This window comes from Camarhynchus parvulus, chromosome 6 (genome assembly GCF_901933205.1).
Source record: "Camarhynchus parvulus chromosome 6, STF_HiC, whole genome shotgun sequence".
Taxonomy (NCBI): domain Eukaryota; kingdom Metazoa; phylum Chordata; class Aves; order Passeriformes; family Thraupidae; genus Camarhynchus; species Camarhynchus parvulus.
The window spans coordinates 12,578,599-12,595,225 of NC_044576.1; the positions used below are offsets into that span (position 1 = coordinate 12,578,599).

Genomic DNA, 16,627 nt, shown 5'->3' on the forward strand with positions numbered 1-16,627 from the left:
AAGAGAAGGCAAAGGACTAAGACATGCTTCTGGGAAGGGCCGGGGTAGCAGAACCCAGAGCCACCACTTCCCTCTAGGTTTTGAAATGAGACTCAAATAGCCAAGTTATGCCCTGCCTGAACGCTGCCATTCCTGTGTTACTGCAACCCCTGGTGAAAGGTGCACTTCAGTGCCCAGTCAGGAGAGGAGGGAACTCAAGATTGTCTTTATTATTTCAACGAGCAGAGAACTGCTGCATGGACCTAGAGCAGGGCTCTTGACATAATGCCTCGTAATGAAATTTGATGGCATGTTTCCTTTCCTTTACAGGAAACTGTTTAAGCACATACACAATACAATAATATTGTTAAAGGAGATTAGCAGAGATTAGAAAGTCTTTAAAAAAGGACATATTTGAATAACTTGTGCACTCTTTCTTCAGTCTTCTTGTGCATGCGCCTTCCAAAAGCTTTCCATCGCACAGTGTCCGGTGGCAGGCACAGAGGGCCCTGCCGTGGCACTGGCCAAGGGAGGTGTGCTCGAGTGGGTGACACCAGGCAGCTTTCACTTCTCACCCGTGCTGTGAGGCCAGCAATTAATGCCCACTGGTTAGCTAGCACTTGTGGAATCTGCAATTACTTGACCTGCAAAACTGCCCAACTTTAACTAGAGAGAAATAGGCAGATTTTCTGAAAAATTCAAATAGACTAGAACTAACATAGTTTGCAGGAATTTGTAGCATTAGTCATTAGACAACAAAGGTAATCTCTGTGTATTTTGTATAGCCAAGAAAGATGTTGAAAAAAAAAAACATGGATGCAAAATTAGAAGAAATTAGTCTACAAGAGCATTAAATAAAAATGAATGGACCAAAAAATAAAAATTAATAGACCAAAAGTGAAAATTTTTATTTCAAAATCACCCCATAGTTTCAAGTATTGTTGTAAATAATTATTTAAGGTTGAGAACAATCCCTAACTCCTCTTATTCTCTGTCTGCTTTCACCAGAAGTAGAATGCATAGCACAATTGCATGTAACCCAAGATCTCTTCACATGAGAGAAATCATCATCTACTGAGCTATATAAAGTGCTTTAAACTCAGTTCAGGACCCAAATTCTCCCAGTGGGTGTGTTAACAGGAAATTTTAGGGAGCAAAGGCTGTCCCTTGTACCTCACTGAGTCCAGGTCTCTGGACACTAAATCAAGCACGGGGTTGGCTGGACCGGAGACTGTCAGATAATTGCGGTTCCTTCTTGATTTAATTGGGTTATCACCACTACCAGTAAAGCCCTTTCAGTGTAACTGAAATGTATGAAATGTGAATTTAAGATGAGAACTGCTTGTGGTCATTCTGCAGTCTGTTTGCAAATTAAGCTAACATTTGGTGCAAGTGATGTTGGCAGCCCGTTCACTTTCAGACAGAAAAGTTGTTACTCTCCTATTTATCTGATAAACAATTGCGTCCTCCTGCTACGGCTGACTACGGCCACGTTTGTACTCTATTCGTCAATTACATGGTCTCTGCTCATTCATAAAACGCTGAAGAAATTTACAAGGCAGATGAGCCAGCAGCTATTATTAGTGTTTAGATCTTCTTTGCAAACTTTTGTTTTTGCAAATTCTAATGGACAAAGCCTGTAAGTAGTCTGTTACTATTTTGACGTTTAGGTTTTCCCGTTTAGGACGAAATAAATCTTGACGCCTAAAGCTGCCGCCCGGTGCCGACTCCGGCAGCCTCAACAGGCGGCCGCTCCCGCCTTCGGGAGAGGGCAGCGGCGCGGCCCGCCCGGCCCCGGCCCCGGCCCGTCACCAGCGCGGCAGCGCCGCCTTTGTCTCGCCGCCGAGACACCCGGCCCGGGCACCCCGTCCTGGCCCGGCGGAGCCCCGGAGGGAGGAGTGGCGGAACCTCGGGCAGGCCGCGCCGCCGGTCCCTCCCCGGCCCGCCCCGCTCGGCGCCGCACGGGGGCCGGGGGCGCCCCTGACTGACGGCCGGGGGCGGGCGGCGGCCGGGCCGGGCCGGAGCGGGCCGGGGGCGGCGGCCGCCGCGGCGGGCGGGCGGCGCGGGGCGGGCGATGCGGTGCCGCAGCCCCGTCTCGGCGCAGGCGGCAGCTTTGTGTAGCCAATATGGCTGCGTGCGCCCGCCGATGAAAGGAGGCGCCTGGAGCTGAGCCCGTCTCCCCGCACCCCCTCCCAGCCGTGTGGCTGCGGCGAGCGCCGGAGTGAAGTTATCCCGCCTGCCCCGCGGGGGTGCGGGGTGCCGGGAAGCGGCGGCGCTCCCCGCGGCTCCTGCTCCCGGCGGTCTCCTCCCGCGGGCAGGCGGCAGGAGGAGGAGGAGAAGTTGTTTCGCCGCCCGGGGGGGCGGAAAGGAGGCGAGCGGGGCGCCAGACGGAGGAGGAAGAGGAGCAGCAGCCCCTGACGGCGGCTCGCCCCCTGCCTGCTGGAGGAGGAAGAAGAGAAGAAGGCAAAGCCGCCCTCGGCCCAGGTCCTGTCCCGGCTCCGCTCCTCCTCTCCGGACGAAGTTTCGCCGGGGGCCGCCGCGGGGGCGCCGGCTGCCGGAGGAGGGCGGCCGGCGGCGCCCGCCCCGCCTCGGCCCGCGCCTCCCCGGGGGCGGCGGTGGCGGAGCGGCGGGGCCGGGGGCGGGCGAAGTTTGGCCGGCGGCGGCGGCGGCCCTGCAGCGGCCATGGAGCCCAAGCACAAGGAGCTGCTCGCCCAGTGCCGGCAGAGCCTGGCGCAGGCCATGACCGAGGTGGACAAGGTGGTGGAGCTGCTGGAGGCCGCCGGCGCCCTCGGCCCCCGCGACCTGCGCGACCTGGAGGCGGCGGGCGGCGGGAAGGCCGAGCTGCTCATCGCCCTGCTGCTGGGCAAGGAACGGGACCACTTCCAGGACCTGCGGGTGGCCCTGGAGAAGACGCAGCCCCACCTGCTCTCCATCCTCTACCTGAACGGCGTGGCGGGGACGCCGGCCGCGGCCGAGACGGCCGGTGAGTGGGGCCGGGGGCGCGGGGCGGGAGCGGGAGGAGGCAGCGGCTGCCCCCGCCCACCCCCGCCGGGGCAGCGCGGGCCCCTCGGGCCCCCCGCCCGAAGGTGGGAAGGGAGCGGGCGGGGGTCCTCCTTTTCCGGTGGAGAATAAAATTCTCCCGTGTTTGCTCTTGGGCTCTCGATGCTTGTTTTCTGCTTCCGACCCTTTCGCTTTCTCTCCTGGCGGGAGCGCTGGTACTGGTCCCCGAGAGGTGCCGCGGATGCTGCTCCTTGCCCTTTGGAGAGGCCAGCCTAGCCTGGTTCTTGCGGCTGCTACCGTTCCCCAAAGTCGGCTGTCGGCTGGGGACTCGGGAAAACCGAACCCCGAGGGGATTTTCTCCCTTTCGCACCAACGGCGGTGGTGTTACACAGCCGCTTCTTGTCCGGGCAGAGCTGAAGCTCCCCCGTGCAGCCACTCTGCCGGAGTTGGTCGGCGGGCAGGGCTCCAGCAGATGTGCCTTGGAGTAAATATTGTAACTCTTTTTCTCTGGACAGCCATGTGTTTGTTTGAGGCTATATACTTGTAATTCTTCTTTGCAATTAGAACAGGGAAGAACATTGATTATAACAGGTTAGAACATTGATTTAACTGTAAATCCAGACGAGAAGATTTTGGGTGTAAAACACCTCTTTAAGTAAGTTGGGCTTTGATCCACAGGTCTTTCCCTATTCTCCTCCCTCCAGAACAAGTCACAGCCTACTTTCATGTGTACAAACCAAAGCTTTAAAATGACAGTAGGTAACAGTACGTAAGGTCTTACGAATGCAGCTCTGTTTCTAAATGAAAAATTGGAGTAAATCGTAATTCTGTATTAAAGTGATGTGTAGGTATTCTTATCCAGCGTGACCAGGTTGACTGATTCAGAAATGTGGCGTCACTCTCTTGTTGTTACTGGATTCAGGATTTACATTGTCACTAGCTATTTACATAAAGAAATGCTTTGGAAGGGCTTCCTGACTCTTACAAATGATACAATTTCTTGAAGAAAACAAAGCCATTTAAGAGCTGCTTCTGTCTGGAAAATAGTCCTTGCATGTGTGGTTGCACAGTGTACTCTGCCGTTACTTGAATGATGCTGTGGATGGTAAGAGTTCCGTAAATGCAAATGCTTGGGGGTCTTAGGTTTTGTTTTATTTCAGTGTAGTGTAGTGTATGGCCTTGTCTAATGAATATATGGCAGGACCTCACAAGATGGGGGAGAAATGGACTGAACAATAGACCTCAATACTTGAAACATTATGTGGTCTGACATCAATGGGAGATGAGGGCACTCACTGCCTTCCAGAATGGCACCCATGATGGCTTTGTATGGTTAGAGTAAAGCTCATTCTTGTCTTGTTGAGAAGATGGATTGATGGTACTGTGCTACCAGCACTCCCCAGGCTTAAAATCAAAGGTGTAAAATATGAAAGGTAGAAAAAAATAAAGTATATGTTGGACGTAGTAATAATCTTTATTTTTAAAATGCAAGTTGGAATCAAAGAATGTCTCACAACACTGAGTTCTCGAGAGAGAAGTCGTTTGATTGTCAAAGTGAGCTATATCCTGTTAGACTGATCATGTTCAGGAGCCTTAATCTGAGTTAAACTAACATGCGTGTGGAGAGGGGTGTTTCTCTTATGTGATGAGTTTTAAAATATTATTGCTTTCATTTATCACTAGTAATAAAAGCTAACTTTGAGAGTTATGGATTTGTTTTACTTGTGATAAACGTGTTTAAAAATTAGTTCACAGGAGATTGCTGACAGCGAGCTTAATTAATAGTAACCCATAGAAAGGTAGTGGACCTGAGCCTTCAAATACTGGTGTATATATTCCAGCATACCCCTGAAGAGGTGTTGTGGTAATTAGTCATGAGACTGCTTGTGTGTCCACTGAAACTCTCTGGTAATTCCTGGTCTTTTTGTGAGTTTGTCCTGGATGTGTTTCACAAAGAGTTAATGTTTGGGGGTAACTGTGATAGAAAGGTTCTTATTGAAGATGTAATCAGTTTTATTCCAATAACTCCCTATAGGAAGTTTGACCACCCCTCTGGTCTTCTTGTGCCATTTGGGAGTTCTGCTCCTTTTCACTGGAGATGTTGTAGGTGGATGAGTCAAGTCACTTTTTGTTCTTTGGCAAGAAGCAAGATGTACATGTGGCAGTGAGAAGTGTTGGATTATGTATTTAAAATACCAAAGTGAAACAGTCCATGTCATGTAAGATGCCTTTATTCTTAAAAGTAAAAAATATATATCTCAAATATTCCTTTGATTAAACCTGTAGAGTTGAATAAGTTTGAGTTGAATAAGTTTTTTGCATACATTAGTGTATGTAAAAATGATAGCTTACAGTGGTAGGCATAATTTTATTATTGTTTAGAAGAGGAGGCTAATGAAATGCATATCACCTGAATACTTGTTGGAGATGAAAACTGTTTGTAATCAATAATGTCTTGCAGTGGTGTTTGCTAATTTCTTTTTTCCAGTATGCTGCTATTGTGAGGCAAGTGAGAAGGTAATTTAGCAACATAATTTTGTTCAAAGTTTCAGAAATCAGCATGCACACCACTCACTACAGTAGGGTGAGTCTTTCTTCATCCATTTTCATGTGTGTAACATGTACCATTACTTTGTGTTTTCTTCCTTCTCAGTTTAAATATTGCCTCCTTTTGTACTTTAAAGGTGATATGTGAACTCTGATGGGAACTCTGGTTGTTATTTATACCAGCAGTTCTTGTGACTGGCTGGACAATGTAGAGCTGACACTTTTATAAGTATTTATCTGTGCCACACAGAGGGAGGTAAACAGCTGGGCAGACTGCTCAAGGGAAATAACTGGGGTCCTGGTAGCTGCTGAAAGATTTTTTCACTCTTTCTCTATTTTACAAAGAGCTTTTTTATCTTTATAGAGTTTCCCCCTGTTCAGTCACCATTTAAAGAGATTTGTCTTCTATGGGGACTTCTAATTGCAGATTTTAAACCTTAAACTGTATAGTTTCTCCAATAAAATGTATGTTTTTAAAGTTTTCTCAATTTTGAAATAAAGCATAGTATGCCAAACTAGTGTTAGTTAAGAGTGCAGAATCAAACAGGAAATTACCTTCTGTAAAGCAGAAGCTAAAACCAAGTGGGATTTTCTGTTTCATTTAATCATGTTTGGAGACATTAGCTCTTCCTTAAGTAAAACCTTTGATTACTACATTACTACTTCTTTGTAAACATTTGAGAGAAATTGACTCTGCCCACGTGAGAATGGTTGCTTGGCTGTTTTGAAATCTCCTAGTATTTTGCACATGGATGAATTCTTTAAGTAGCGTGCTAAGTTTCTTGTTTATTTACTTGGGGGTAAACTTATAGATTGCCATTAAATACTTGATCTGGCGAATGACCTCCATCATGCATCTGGGAAATCCTCATCCTGATGGAAGTGCATATCCTTTCTAGTATGAAAATAAATTATTTCTGAGCATTCAGTTGTCTATTAGACATCTTGCTTACCAGAAAATATTTCATTCTTACTATTGCTATATGTGAATTTTATGTCATATAAAGAGTCCATGACAATAATGCAGTGGAAGGTGCTTCATTGTGACAAATGCTATGGAGATGTATTTTCTTTACATGTAAGTAAAAGACCAGAATGGAAATCTGAAGAACCTGTGTAAGTCTTCAGATTGCTTCAGATAACATAGAGCTTTGTATTTACATTTTTGTGATACTACAAAGATGGAAAAAGGCAGGTTTGGTTGTTGAGCTTGGTGTTTGTTTTCCAGATGAACACATGGGGCTACAGAGGTGCACTTTATCTTGAAACAGAGTCAATTGCTGAACTCAAGAGCTTCATTACAGCTTGCACAGTTAATAAAATTTTAGGTTCACAGTTTTCTTTTGTATTAGCAGTTGGTCTTCTGTACTTCTCCTGCTGCAGTCAGTGAGCATGTGTTAGGCTTTAAAGGTGTTTTCTTTAACAGTTTCAAGATGAGAATTTAAGTTTTAGAACTCAAAATTGTTTGCATGTTTTAAAAGATCTTTAAAGGGGCAGGAAAGGAAGAAAGAAGATGGTTGTAGACTGAATTTGAAAATGTTTCTTCTATTATTTATTAAGACTTATTTTTTTCTAATTGTGTTTGGTCCGAGTTTGGTCAGACATCAAGTGTTAATTCCCAGTCAGAAAGTAAATGTGGACATGTTTAAGAGTAGGGAAAAAAGGAGGGATTATCTCAACTCCCTCTGTCAGCTTTGTATATAAAAAAATGAACCAAGTTCTTTTGGACAATATGGGATTTGAAATCACAAAGTTTTAAATATTTCAAAGTCTTCCAGCATGTTTAAAACCAAACATAAAAGACAATCTCTGTAAGTATAAGTTTAGGAGATAGGCAGCTGGACCCACTTCTCTGACAGCATCACAGGAGACCCACAGGAAATGCAGTAATTCCAGGGTTGACCTTGAAGAGCTGGAATCATGACTGCTTGGACCTGGTGCTGGGACATCGACATTTTGTTTCTTTTTTCCCATCTCTCACAAAGTCTTGATTGATCCCCACAAGGCATTGGCTGGTGACTGGCTAAAGGAGAGGGATTAAGAATTTGTGCTAGTGAGGAGCTGAGAGACTCTGGAGGAAGGGTGTGAGATGGGGAGGCAGGATGTGCTCTCCGTGTAGGCACACAGTTTGTGGTGATTGGGGTGGGGCTGGGCTGAGCCTCATCCCCAGTGGGTGCAGCTGTGAGGGGCAGGTGAGCAGCACTGACAGCAATGAGCCATGGGGGCTGACCAATCACCAAAGGGAACAGAGGGCACGCAGGTGTAAAGCATTTAGGATGAGGAATATAAAAGGTTGGGCTAAAGGACAAGAAGGGCAGAAGCTTAAAGCCTTCTGAAGTGGTATGGTGATGCTTAGAGCTTTCTGGTACTGTATGGTGATACTCTTTGTATTGTGGCTATCACAACGGTGGCATTTGTGACATTCCAGTAGGAGCAAGGTGGAAGAAAGGGGAGAAGACACCCTTGTCCAGGACATGAGAATTAGTGCTGTAAGTGTGCATTCCCAGAGAGAGGGGAGAATGAGGAGAAATTGTAAAAACATGATTTACTGACTCAAGGACTGAACTGACAATTTTGTAATTAAGTACAATTTATACTCCCTTCTGTCACTGAAAATTGAAGAGTGGGAGAAGTAGAGCAGTATGTTTGGGTTTTTCCAGACCTGTTATTAGTTCCCAGGGTAGCTACGCAAGTCGTGTTGCAGGATTTCTTAAATCGTGTTGATGAAAAAGCAGGCAGGGTTCAGAAGTCACCTTTGGAGGAGTGCAGCTCCTCAGCAGCACTGAGCAGTAATTAACTTGGATAAAACACCTGGCAGTAGTTTAGCAGTACCTGTGTCTTTTGATGATCTCAGATTTTTGGTATCTCCTGGAATTGCCAGGCTGAAGAAATGCAGGGAGATTCTGGCAAGTGTCCGGGTGGGTATTCCCAATGAAATGTCTAATAGTAGTAAGTTCATGGAAGTAGGCTCTCAATTCCAAAGAAGGAAATGCATGTTTTAGTAGTTCATAAATCCCAAGGGTGGTAGTTCTCAATTACATTTTTGCTGTGCTCAGGGGGGGAGTGGAAAGAAAGCTGCCCACAGTAAGCTCCCGGGGACATTGTTTTCATCAGAGTTAAGGGAATAATAACCATTTTTGTGGTGTTGGTGCATCCAACTACTGTCAAGTTGCTTTGGACACATGCAAGACCTGGTGTCTTAAAAAATTAGACATGATCACTAAGGAAAGCCAACAGCCTTCTGTAACTTGCTTCTTACTTACTTGTTAAAGCTTAAAGATTGCCTGTTTCAGAGGTTTCAGATCTTTAGCTTGTTTTAACTACCATTCTCAGTCTCACTATTCTCTTGCAGCTGTAACCAGTCCTAGTTTGTCAGATTTTTTTGGACCCCTTGTCTAGCTAGCGAAAACCAATCCACCACACAGATATTGACTTTGGGCTTTCCAGTTCTCTCAGCAGTCTCTAATATGAGCTAAGTATTTTTTTTCTCCCATTTGCTGCTTGCTTTTGCTACTTTCTGGGTTTTTTACCTTAATTTCCTTATTTTTGCTTCTTATTTTTCCTAGTTCCTATTAATTGTTACCTTAATTATTATTTTCTAGCATTAAAATTCCTTATTCAGAATGCCAGTCGCTAAAAAGATATCACTAAATGTTGATAAATTGCTTGTAAGGATTCCTTATTCTGTAAAACCCCAAGGACAGAGACATCTTTCAGAGCTGGTCAGTCCTATCATGGTTTTGGCTGGAGTTAAACAGTGATAAACCACCAGCACATACTGGGTGTTAGTGTGAAGCAGTTAGTTCCTGTTGTGCATTCTTTTCATAAGAAGAATTGTAAAATGCTGTCGGTATAGTAATGCTAAAATGTTTCTTTATGTAAACTGTTCATAGTGTTGATGGAGACAGAAAAATGTGTTGTTAGTGGATTTAACTTTCTGTGAAAAGAGCTGTAGTCATGTAGGTGAGACATCTAGGTTATGGAACTATATCGAGTAGTTCATGGTGAAACATTGTTTGTGACCTTTAAGATGCAAGTCATTGGCTGCTTTTTTGGGAACAGTGGCAATTTAGAACTGAATCATTCTGATGGAGGAGCTGGCAAGTTTGCAGTGGCTGAGCTTTGGCTTGAGGCTAACAATGTTTTTCTAGTAGAAGCAGACAAGAAGGGTGCTGCTGTCCTCTGAAGAGACCGGTGTTGTTAGTCTGTCTCAAATGTTGGAGCCTTGCTCTTCCAATAGGGCCATTTTTTTTGAGTTCTCAGTGATACTCTGGTATATTAATTCTTGTCAATGGGAGACAGAATTACTAAAATATTGAAGGAGGTCCATAGTGCTATTACTTAGAAACCAATTCAAAATAGGCAGTGCACAGTGTGATGTGCAATATATGCCTGTCATGGACTGTGGTGCGCTAGCAGGTGTGTGGATGCTGATGGGGCAATACCAGCATCCACTCCTGTTGTAGCTAACAAATAAGGTTAACTCTGGGAGCTCCTGTTGCCAGCTGTTGTGCAAGAGTGTGATCTCCATGGGACATCCTTTCCAGGCTTCAGAAGCTGGTGATAGCAAGATCTGGTGGCCCTTGAAGTTGATGGAAGTACTTGGCCGCTTGGGGTGAACACTGAACGACATTTTTCTAGACAGTCTATGATTACTGGGCATACAGAATAACATCCTACAACTGGAAAGCCCTTCTTACCCAAACTGGTGTCAGAGGAAGTTAAAGGCAGCCTATCTCATATATATAACACCACCTTCTTCTTCCTCACAGCTTTGAAAACCTCTAATTTCACGGTTCATGGGTTGAGCTGCTCAGCAGTTTGCTTGTTCACAGCATTAATATGTTTATTCTGGTGAGCTGCTCTTTGTATTTTTGAAAATCATAATTTTTTTTCTAGCTGTCTGATGAAGGCATTGTGTTTTAAATAGCCTGTATCATACTGATTAAGATTTGCGGACCTGCAGCTGGAGACAAGAAGCAAGTGAGAATGCAAAACCATTAAGTGTTTCAACTGGAGAGTTGAGGGGTTGGTTTTTTGGAGACTTTATATGTAGTTGACAATTTATTATGTATTGGATATGAACCAAAAAACTTCTTCCCCACCTCCAAACCCTCAAAGCCAATGTTCGTCAAACTTATTTTAAAATTAGTTTTCCTAAAAATCTCCTTTTGCTTTAGCTTTTTATTCTACCTGCACATAATTGCTGATTCATGAACATGTTTATTATTCATGTACTTACCTTCCAGCATGTGAGTAATCCCCATTTATGTGTATCAGGTTGGGCATGTGCAAATGTTGGCAGAATCCAGGCCTTGCATACTGAGCTCTCTGGGTTGAACAATGTCATCAGCAAAGTACCTCTTGTACCTTAGAAAGTGAGGCTGATGGTTGTTTGCTGCTCAGTAGTGCTCAAAATGGAGTTTGTGTGGGAAGAGGTAGCTGGGGTGTAGGTAGGAAGGTATTTTCCTTGAGGATGGATGTGAAATGTAGTGGGAATTGTGAACTTGCTTTTGGTGGAAGTGAACTGTGTTCTTTTGATGTTGGTCCGCCAAAATCCCTTTTTGCCTCTGTTCTCTTTTTCTGAGACTGACCAACTGACAAGTATGGTTTTCTGTAGAAAATTCAGAACTTTTGGGCTGGGGAAATGAAGCTGGTGTAGACAATTACCAATCTGTCTGAAGTTACATAGTTACATAGATGTTCATGGTTGTTTTTTAATAAGCATAAAGCTATATTTATTATCTTTATTGTTTGTTTTTCTTGTTTGTATTTGGTTTTCTTGTGGCTAGCTTTCCTCTGTTGCATGCTTTTGTGGAAAAATCACTGTAGGGGGAGTTTTGAGACTTGGGTAGCCATGTGATCTACCTCTTTCTTTTTGGAGCACTTACATAATCTGAGTTTGCCTTCCACAGTTATGATCCTCTTGCAGAAAGAGAGGTTGATTGAGTTGTTGGGAGTTCTTCAACTAGAAAGTGACAGAAGATTGACAGATGTTGTTTTAATAACTTCTTTCAGGGAATCTTGATACTTTTAAAGTTCTCTTAAACACTTCATGCATAATCTTGTGAATACTTGCAGTGATTTTTAAGAAGGTCTAATTCTCATTTAGGTCATGATGATGTGTTTTCAGGTGGTGAGCAAGTGTGTGTGTTTAATGGTGGTGAAATCAGGTTATCTAAAGGTTTTATTTGAGGCTAAATGCATCAGCACAACAAAAATACCCAGTTATTAACTTCACTTCTCAATATTTAAAGTAGTCATGAATTTCCAGTCTAGTTTTTCTTTTCTGAACACTTTGATGAGAGAGAGCGATATTATTTGAGAGCTTGCTTAAGCTTTAATTGAATGTAGGATGTGTTTTTACTCTTTCAGTTTAAAGGCCATTTGACTTAAGTATGTGTGGTTAAAAAGAATATAAAATGCTAGGGTCTTAAAGAAAAACAAAACAAAAACAAAACTCCCAACAAACAGAAACTCATAGCAGTAGGCTTTCCTTTGTAATTGATTAACTGCATTGTTATTGTCATCAGTTGTTCCATCATGTACTTCTGATGTAAAGCTGGACTCTGAGCAAACTCTGTAGGTATCTGAATTTTGGTAATACTGAAAGGACAAAAAGCAGTACTAAACCCTCTCAAGGTCACAAAAGAGGTGTTCTCAAGAGGGCATTCACATTCAGTTCTATTATTTTCACCTTGAGATATTGGTATTTTTCCCCTTCTTTTAATGAAGGATGTACTGAAAATCTGACTTGTTCAATCCCTTTTCTGCTTTCTGTGGCAATCAACTTTAGGATGCTCAGGCTGCCTATTTTCCTCTCTCTATTTAGATGTGCTGCCAGAGCTTTCCTTTGCTGTGCACAGTGCACAAGCAATCCTTGCTTTTTTTGATGGGGGAATTTAAAGTTCTGAGGCTTCTAGTTACCTTTAGGGCATATTGGGAAAGGACACTTTCTGTAAGGTGCATTGACTACTTTTGGTTAAGGGTCTGATTAGTTTGCCTCAAGGCTTTAACCCTGCTTTCCTCCCTGGTGAATAACCCAAGGCTGACTTAATATAGACTGCAGACATGAACTTTGAGAGACATGTAGTGAGATATTTTTCTGAACCGCTGCCCTTGAAAATGTGTAGGCCAGCACTTTAAGGTATGCTATATTTCAGATATATTCATTTGTTATCCTGGTTCATGAACTTTTCCTATTTTCCTGGCACCTTTGAGGCACTCAGGAGTATTTCAGGGGCTGCACTGCTGCAAGCATCAGAGCAGTGTTTTGGCTGAAAAGAACATTCCTTGATAACACAGAGTAGTAGTTTCAGATCCTAGGGTCAGAGGTATTTTCTGCCTCAGAATTTTAGGACTTGGTAGGATATCAGGAGCATGGGTATTAATATGAAAATCAGTAAAAACACAAGAAAAACTTGTCTGTCAAGGCTGGTGGCAGTCCTGTTCTGTACAACAATGTTTGGCTGAAACCTGTGTGTAGTGTGTGCTGGACTGGAAGGAAACACAGTGTAAATGCTGAGCTGTTTTTCTATCCCTGGCTGAGCTGATCTTCAGTGATATGCTGTGCATACATGACTTGCATAAAATTTAATTTGTCAGGGAGTACCTCATTATATTGTCTAGAATGTCAAATCTCAATTTAATTTTAGAGCCAACTATAGCAAATTTCTTCAGTGCTGCAAAATGCCAGGTTGTTAGTGTGGTTTTGATACTGAACTTGTCTTTTGGGGCCTGTGATTTCCTCCATACCAGTGATAAGCAGAAGGTAAAGGCAGACTGGGAGAGCTGGAAGGATTGCAGTGGCTATTGCTTGGCTGCAGTAATGAGCACTTTACACTGTGCACTCTCTTGTAAGGAATTTCAGGGTGCTACTCTGAAAAGTTCTTTTTCTTCTTTTGCAGCTTTGCATTGCAACAATACAGTCTGGAGTTGGTTGGTTTTGCCCTGTATCTCTTTAGCTTTCTCATGGGCACATGAGCCAGATCCTGAGGGTTGTAGTAGCTGATGGAGGAAATCCACATGAAGAGTTCTATGCATTCATCTCATCAGTTGCATTGTATGTGTACATTTGTGCATGGAAATTTTTAATACATGCTTTATTTAATGAGAAATACTTTTAAAAAAATATATGTATTGAAAGGAGATAAGATTTTTTTAAAGACTAGTTTTGCCCTATCAAAATATTTTGACTTGTTCCTACAGTGCACCCCTAAACTAAGCTGTGCTGAAGTGTGGTTGCATACATTTTTGTTACTGTGCAAGACACAAAATGCACAGCAATAGCTAAAGCCATTTTATTGCACATTGTAGTGAAAGAATAGCTTTTGAGAGATAATAAATATTCAGCATAATTCCCTGGTCTTATGACAGTAAGAGGAGGTGAATTTGGATCACTGAGGCTGTAGGATTTCTGACCTTATGGATTAGATCATGAGGCCTTGGCCTTGATTTAATTCTAAGTAGTGCCTAATGTAGATATTGTCTGCGTTTTATATGATCTGTTTCAGAAAAATAACCAAAAGTGTGCTTCATTTGCTTGATTTCAACAGAACATTGTTAGCTTATGGAGTGGAATCTCATTTGGCTGGCTAATCTCTGTTCTCGATTTTCTGCTGTCCTCATGTGTTTTTCAGTTCACATGTTGTGTGTTGTGAAGACAGGCTTCTCAGCTTTCCCACTGAGTACTCAGTGTCTGTTCATGATGGTTGTGGTAGAGGACCTGTTTTCTCTGTTGCCTATATGCTTTGTGGAAGATAAACATATAAGAAAGAGCCTAATAGGACAAATAACTCTTAAGAGAGATCCTTATGTTAAGCACAGGTTCTTCAGTGGGAGTCAAAAGTTATAATTACCTAAAACAGGAATTTCTGATGTTCATGTTACAAACTTATTTTGGTTAATGAAGTTTTTCTGAGCATTTATAAATAAAGCTAATACATGTTGTGACATGTTGGAAAGGGGAAACGAATCGTCTGTGTCTGATGATTGGATTGCAGGGTACACCAGGGGCTAGGCATTTCCTGAAAGGTTTTTTGAAAGTCCTTGAAGAAATAAAACTTCTCTTGAGTTCTCTTATTAAAGTACAGAAGTGAATTATGGAAGTTAGCCTTTCTGCTCCAGCAGTTTTTTCATGTTGTGTGGGTGTTTTAATAAGTGCATCTTAAATACGTGTATCTGCAGCATTCTGAATGTAAAATCTGGGTTTGCCAAAGTGTTTATTCCTATCACAGATCTTGCTGAACTTACAGGGGTTTTTTCCTTCTTTTTTAAAACACTTCAAAGAAAATGCTTTGTGGTGCTTTTTTGTCTTAATTTTATACCAGCCTTGAGAAATTTTCAGACTTCTTTCTAAACAGGAATTGCCCAAAGGCTAGTTTTCAGTAAGCATAGACTAGTTATCATAATGAAAACAATGAAATACATATAGTTCTCCCTGTAATTTTTTCAGATCAAGATTAGGATTTAAATAAAGTAACATGGAGTCTTAGAAAGTTTAATTCTGTACACGCTACAAGATATAGTGTGTATCTGCATTTTTGACTGGAAGAGGCATCATGGGGAAATGATGCCATTCTGAGTCTTCCAAACAGGTCTAGGGCTGTGTTCATTAAGAGCTTCATTAAGAGTGAACCTGCTAGTGCTTAAGTTAAAAATGCTCGTTTCATCTCATCATAAAAAATGATTTCAGCTTCAAGTAATGCTCTTTAAAAATGGCACTTCAGAGAGAAGCTTTTTTTGCCAGCTGCCTTCTGATGGTTTTTTTCAGCCGTTTTCTGGATGTCTAAGCTGAACATCCAGCATTACTGATGGTAATTGCTCTGCATTAGTTTCCTAGTGCAAAAGTAAAGAAGGAACATCATGTAGCTAAGTGTGAGAATATTGGTCATGGAATGATCATCTCTGAAGAACTTCACTGCTGTGGAGAAGAGGGAAAGGATGTGTGTTCAGAGCAGGATGTGAATAATACATTGTTAATGAAGCATGAGGCAACTGATCACAAGGACTGCTTTAATGATAGAAATCAGGTCGAGTTCTCTAAGGGAGAAAAAAATATATAGTGGGAAAGTTTATGTGCTTGCTTAAGCCCTGAATTTGTTGGCAGACCTAAGTGACCTTTGATGGGCTCAGGCTGGGTGGGATTTAAGTGTTTTCAACTTGCCTTGCAAATCAGGTGTTTTGTGAGCTTGGGGGTCAGAGGAGAGTGCATCAGCCAGCCTGGGCTCAGGGTCTCAGCTTTGTGGCAGGGATGGAGTGATGATGATCTTTCTAGGGATTCAGGGCTGAGATGCGGAGAAGGTGGCTGAGAGAAGTGAGAGCAAACTTGCTGAACTTTCTCTGCTGTGATGGCTGTGAGCTTTTCCTGGGTGCTTTGTTACGAAGTCAGTTAAAATAGTTGAGATCATCCTCACTAAAGGTTAGAGTTTGCACAAAGAGTTCCTTGCCACACATAATAAATGTTTAAAGCAGCTTTTTGCTCACCACTGCTGTTATAGTTGCCACTCTAGTGAAGTACATCTGGTTTTGACATACCATTTTGAACATAAAGATCAGGATATTTGTTGTTCAGGTCTTTGGCATGGTCATATACTCAGTGATCCATAATTAAAAACGTGCATGAATACCCTTAATTCTTCTGTTCTTACATGTGTCACTTCATGACCCTAGAGGTAAGAGTTGGAGTCTGAACGTTTTACCATTACATCCATCTATTTTATGATTCCTTTCTCAATTCCTGTGTATAACTCCTCAAGAAAGCCCTTTGCAGTGCATAGGAGGTGTAGATGATTTCCCAGCTTGGATGGGATAACTGTGGTAAAATGGTTAATGCAAATTTAATCTTTGCTGCTGCTTTCAGATAAGTAAATGGTTCATGTATTATGGTGGGATGTGAATTCTCTTCATTATGTGAAGATAAAATATTCTTTTTTTGCTATACTTAAATGCTACTTGCGCATCTTAAATGGAAACTTAATAACATTTGAAATGTGCAATCTTACTACTGTTTTCGGACACTAAGCAGAAACTATTTGTAGGCTTGTGATTAGCGGAAAATGCCAAACTATAGGTCTTGTGCCTTGCTATTGGATATTCCTCT

The 16,627-nt window shown here is 42.7% G+C and overlaps 2 protein-coding genes across 3 annotated transcripts in view; one reads left to right on the top strand and one right to left on the bottom strand.

Annotated features, from left to right (window-relative positions):
- Positions 1-2,032: 2,032 nt before the first annotated feature.
- On the bottom strand, positions 2,033-2,629 carry LOC115905149 (synapsin-1-like; the record flags this gene model as incomplete). Its single annotated transcript, XM_030951262.1, has 1 exon — positions 2,033-2,629. A coding segment is annotated over one exon (423 nt), but the record flags the coding sequence as incomplete, so codon positions are not given.
- A 32-nt stretch (positions 2,630-2,661) lies between these two features.
- DLG5 (discs large MAGUK scaffold protein 5) overlaps positions 2,662-16,627 on the top strand; it is a 98,495-nt gene continuing 84,529 nt past the window's right edge. For both annotated transcript variants that reach the window (XM_030951776.1, XM_030951777.1), the window contains exon 1: positions 2,662-2,962. In XM_030951776.1, coding sequence (XP_030807636.1) covers positions 2,662-2,962 — 301 coding nt within the window. The remainder of the gene's footprint in view (positions 2,963-16,627) is intronic.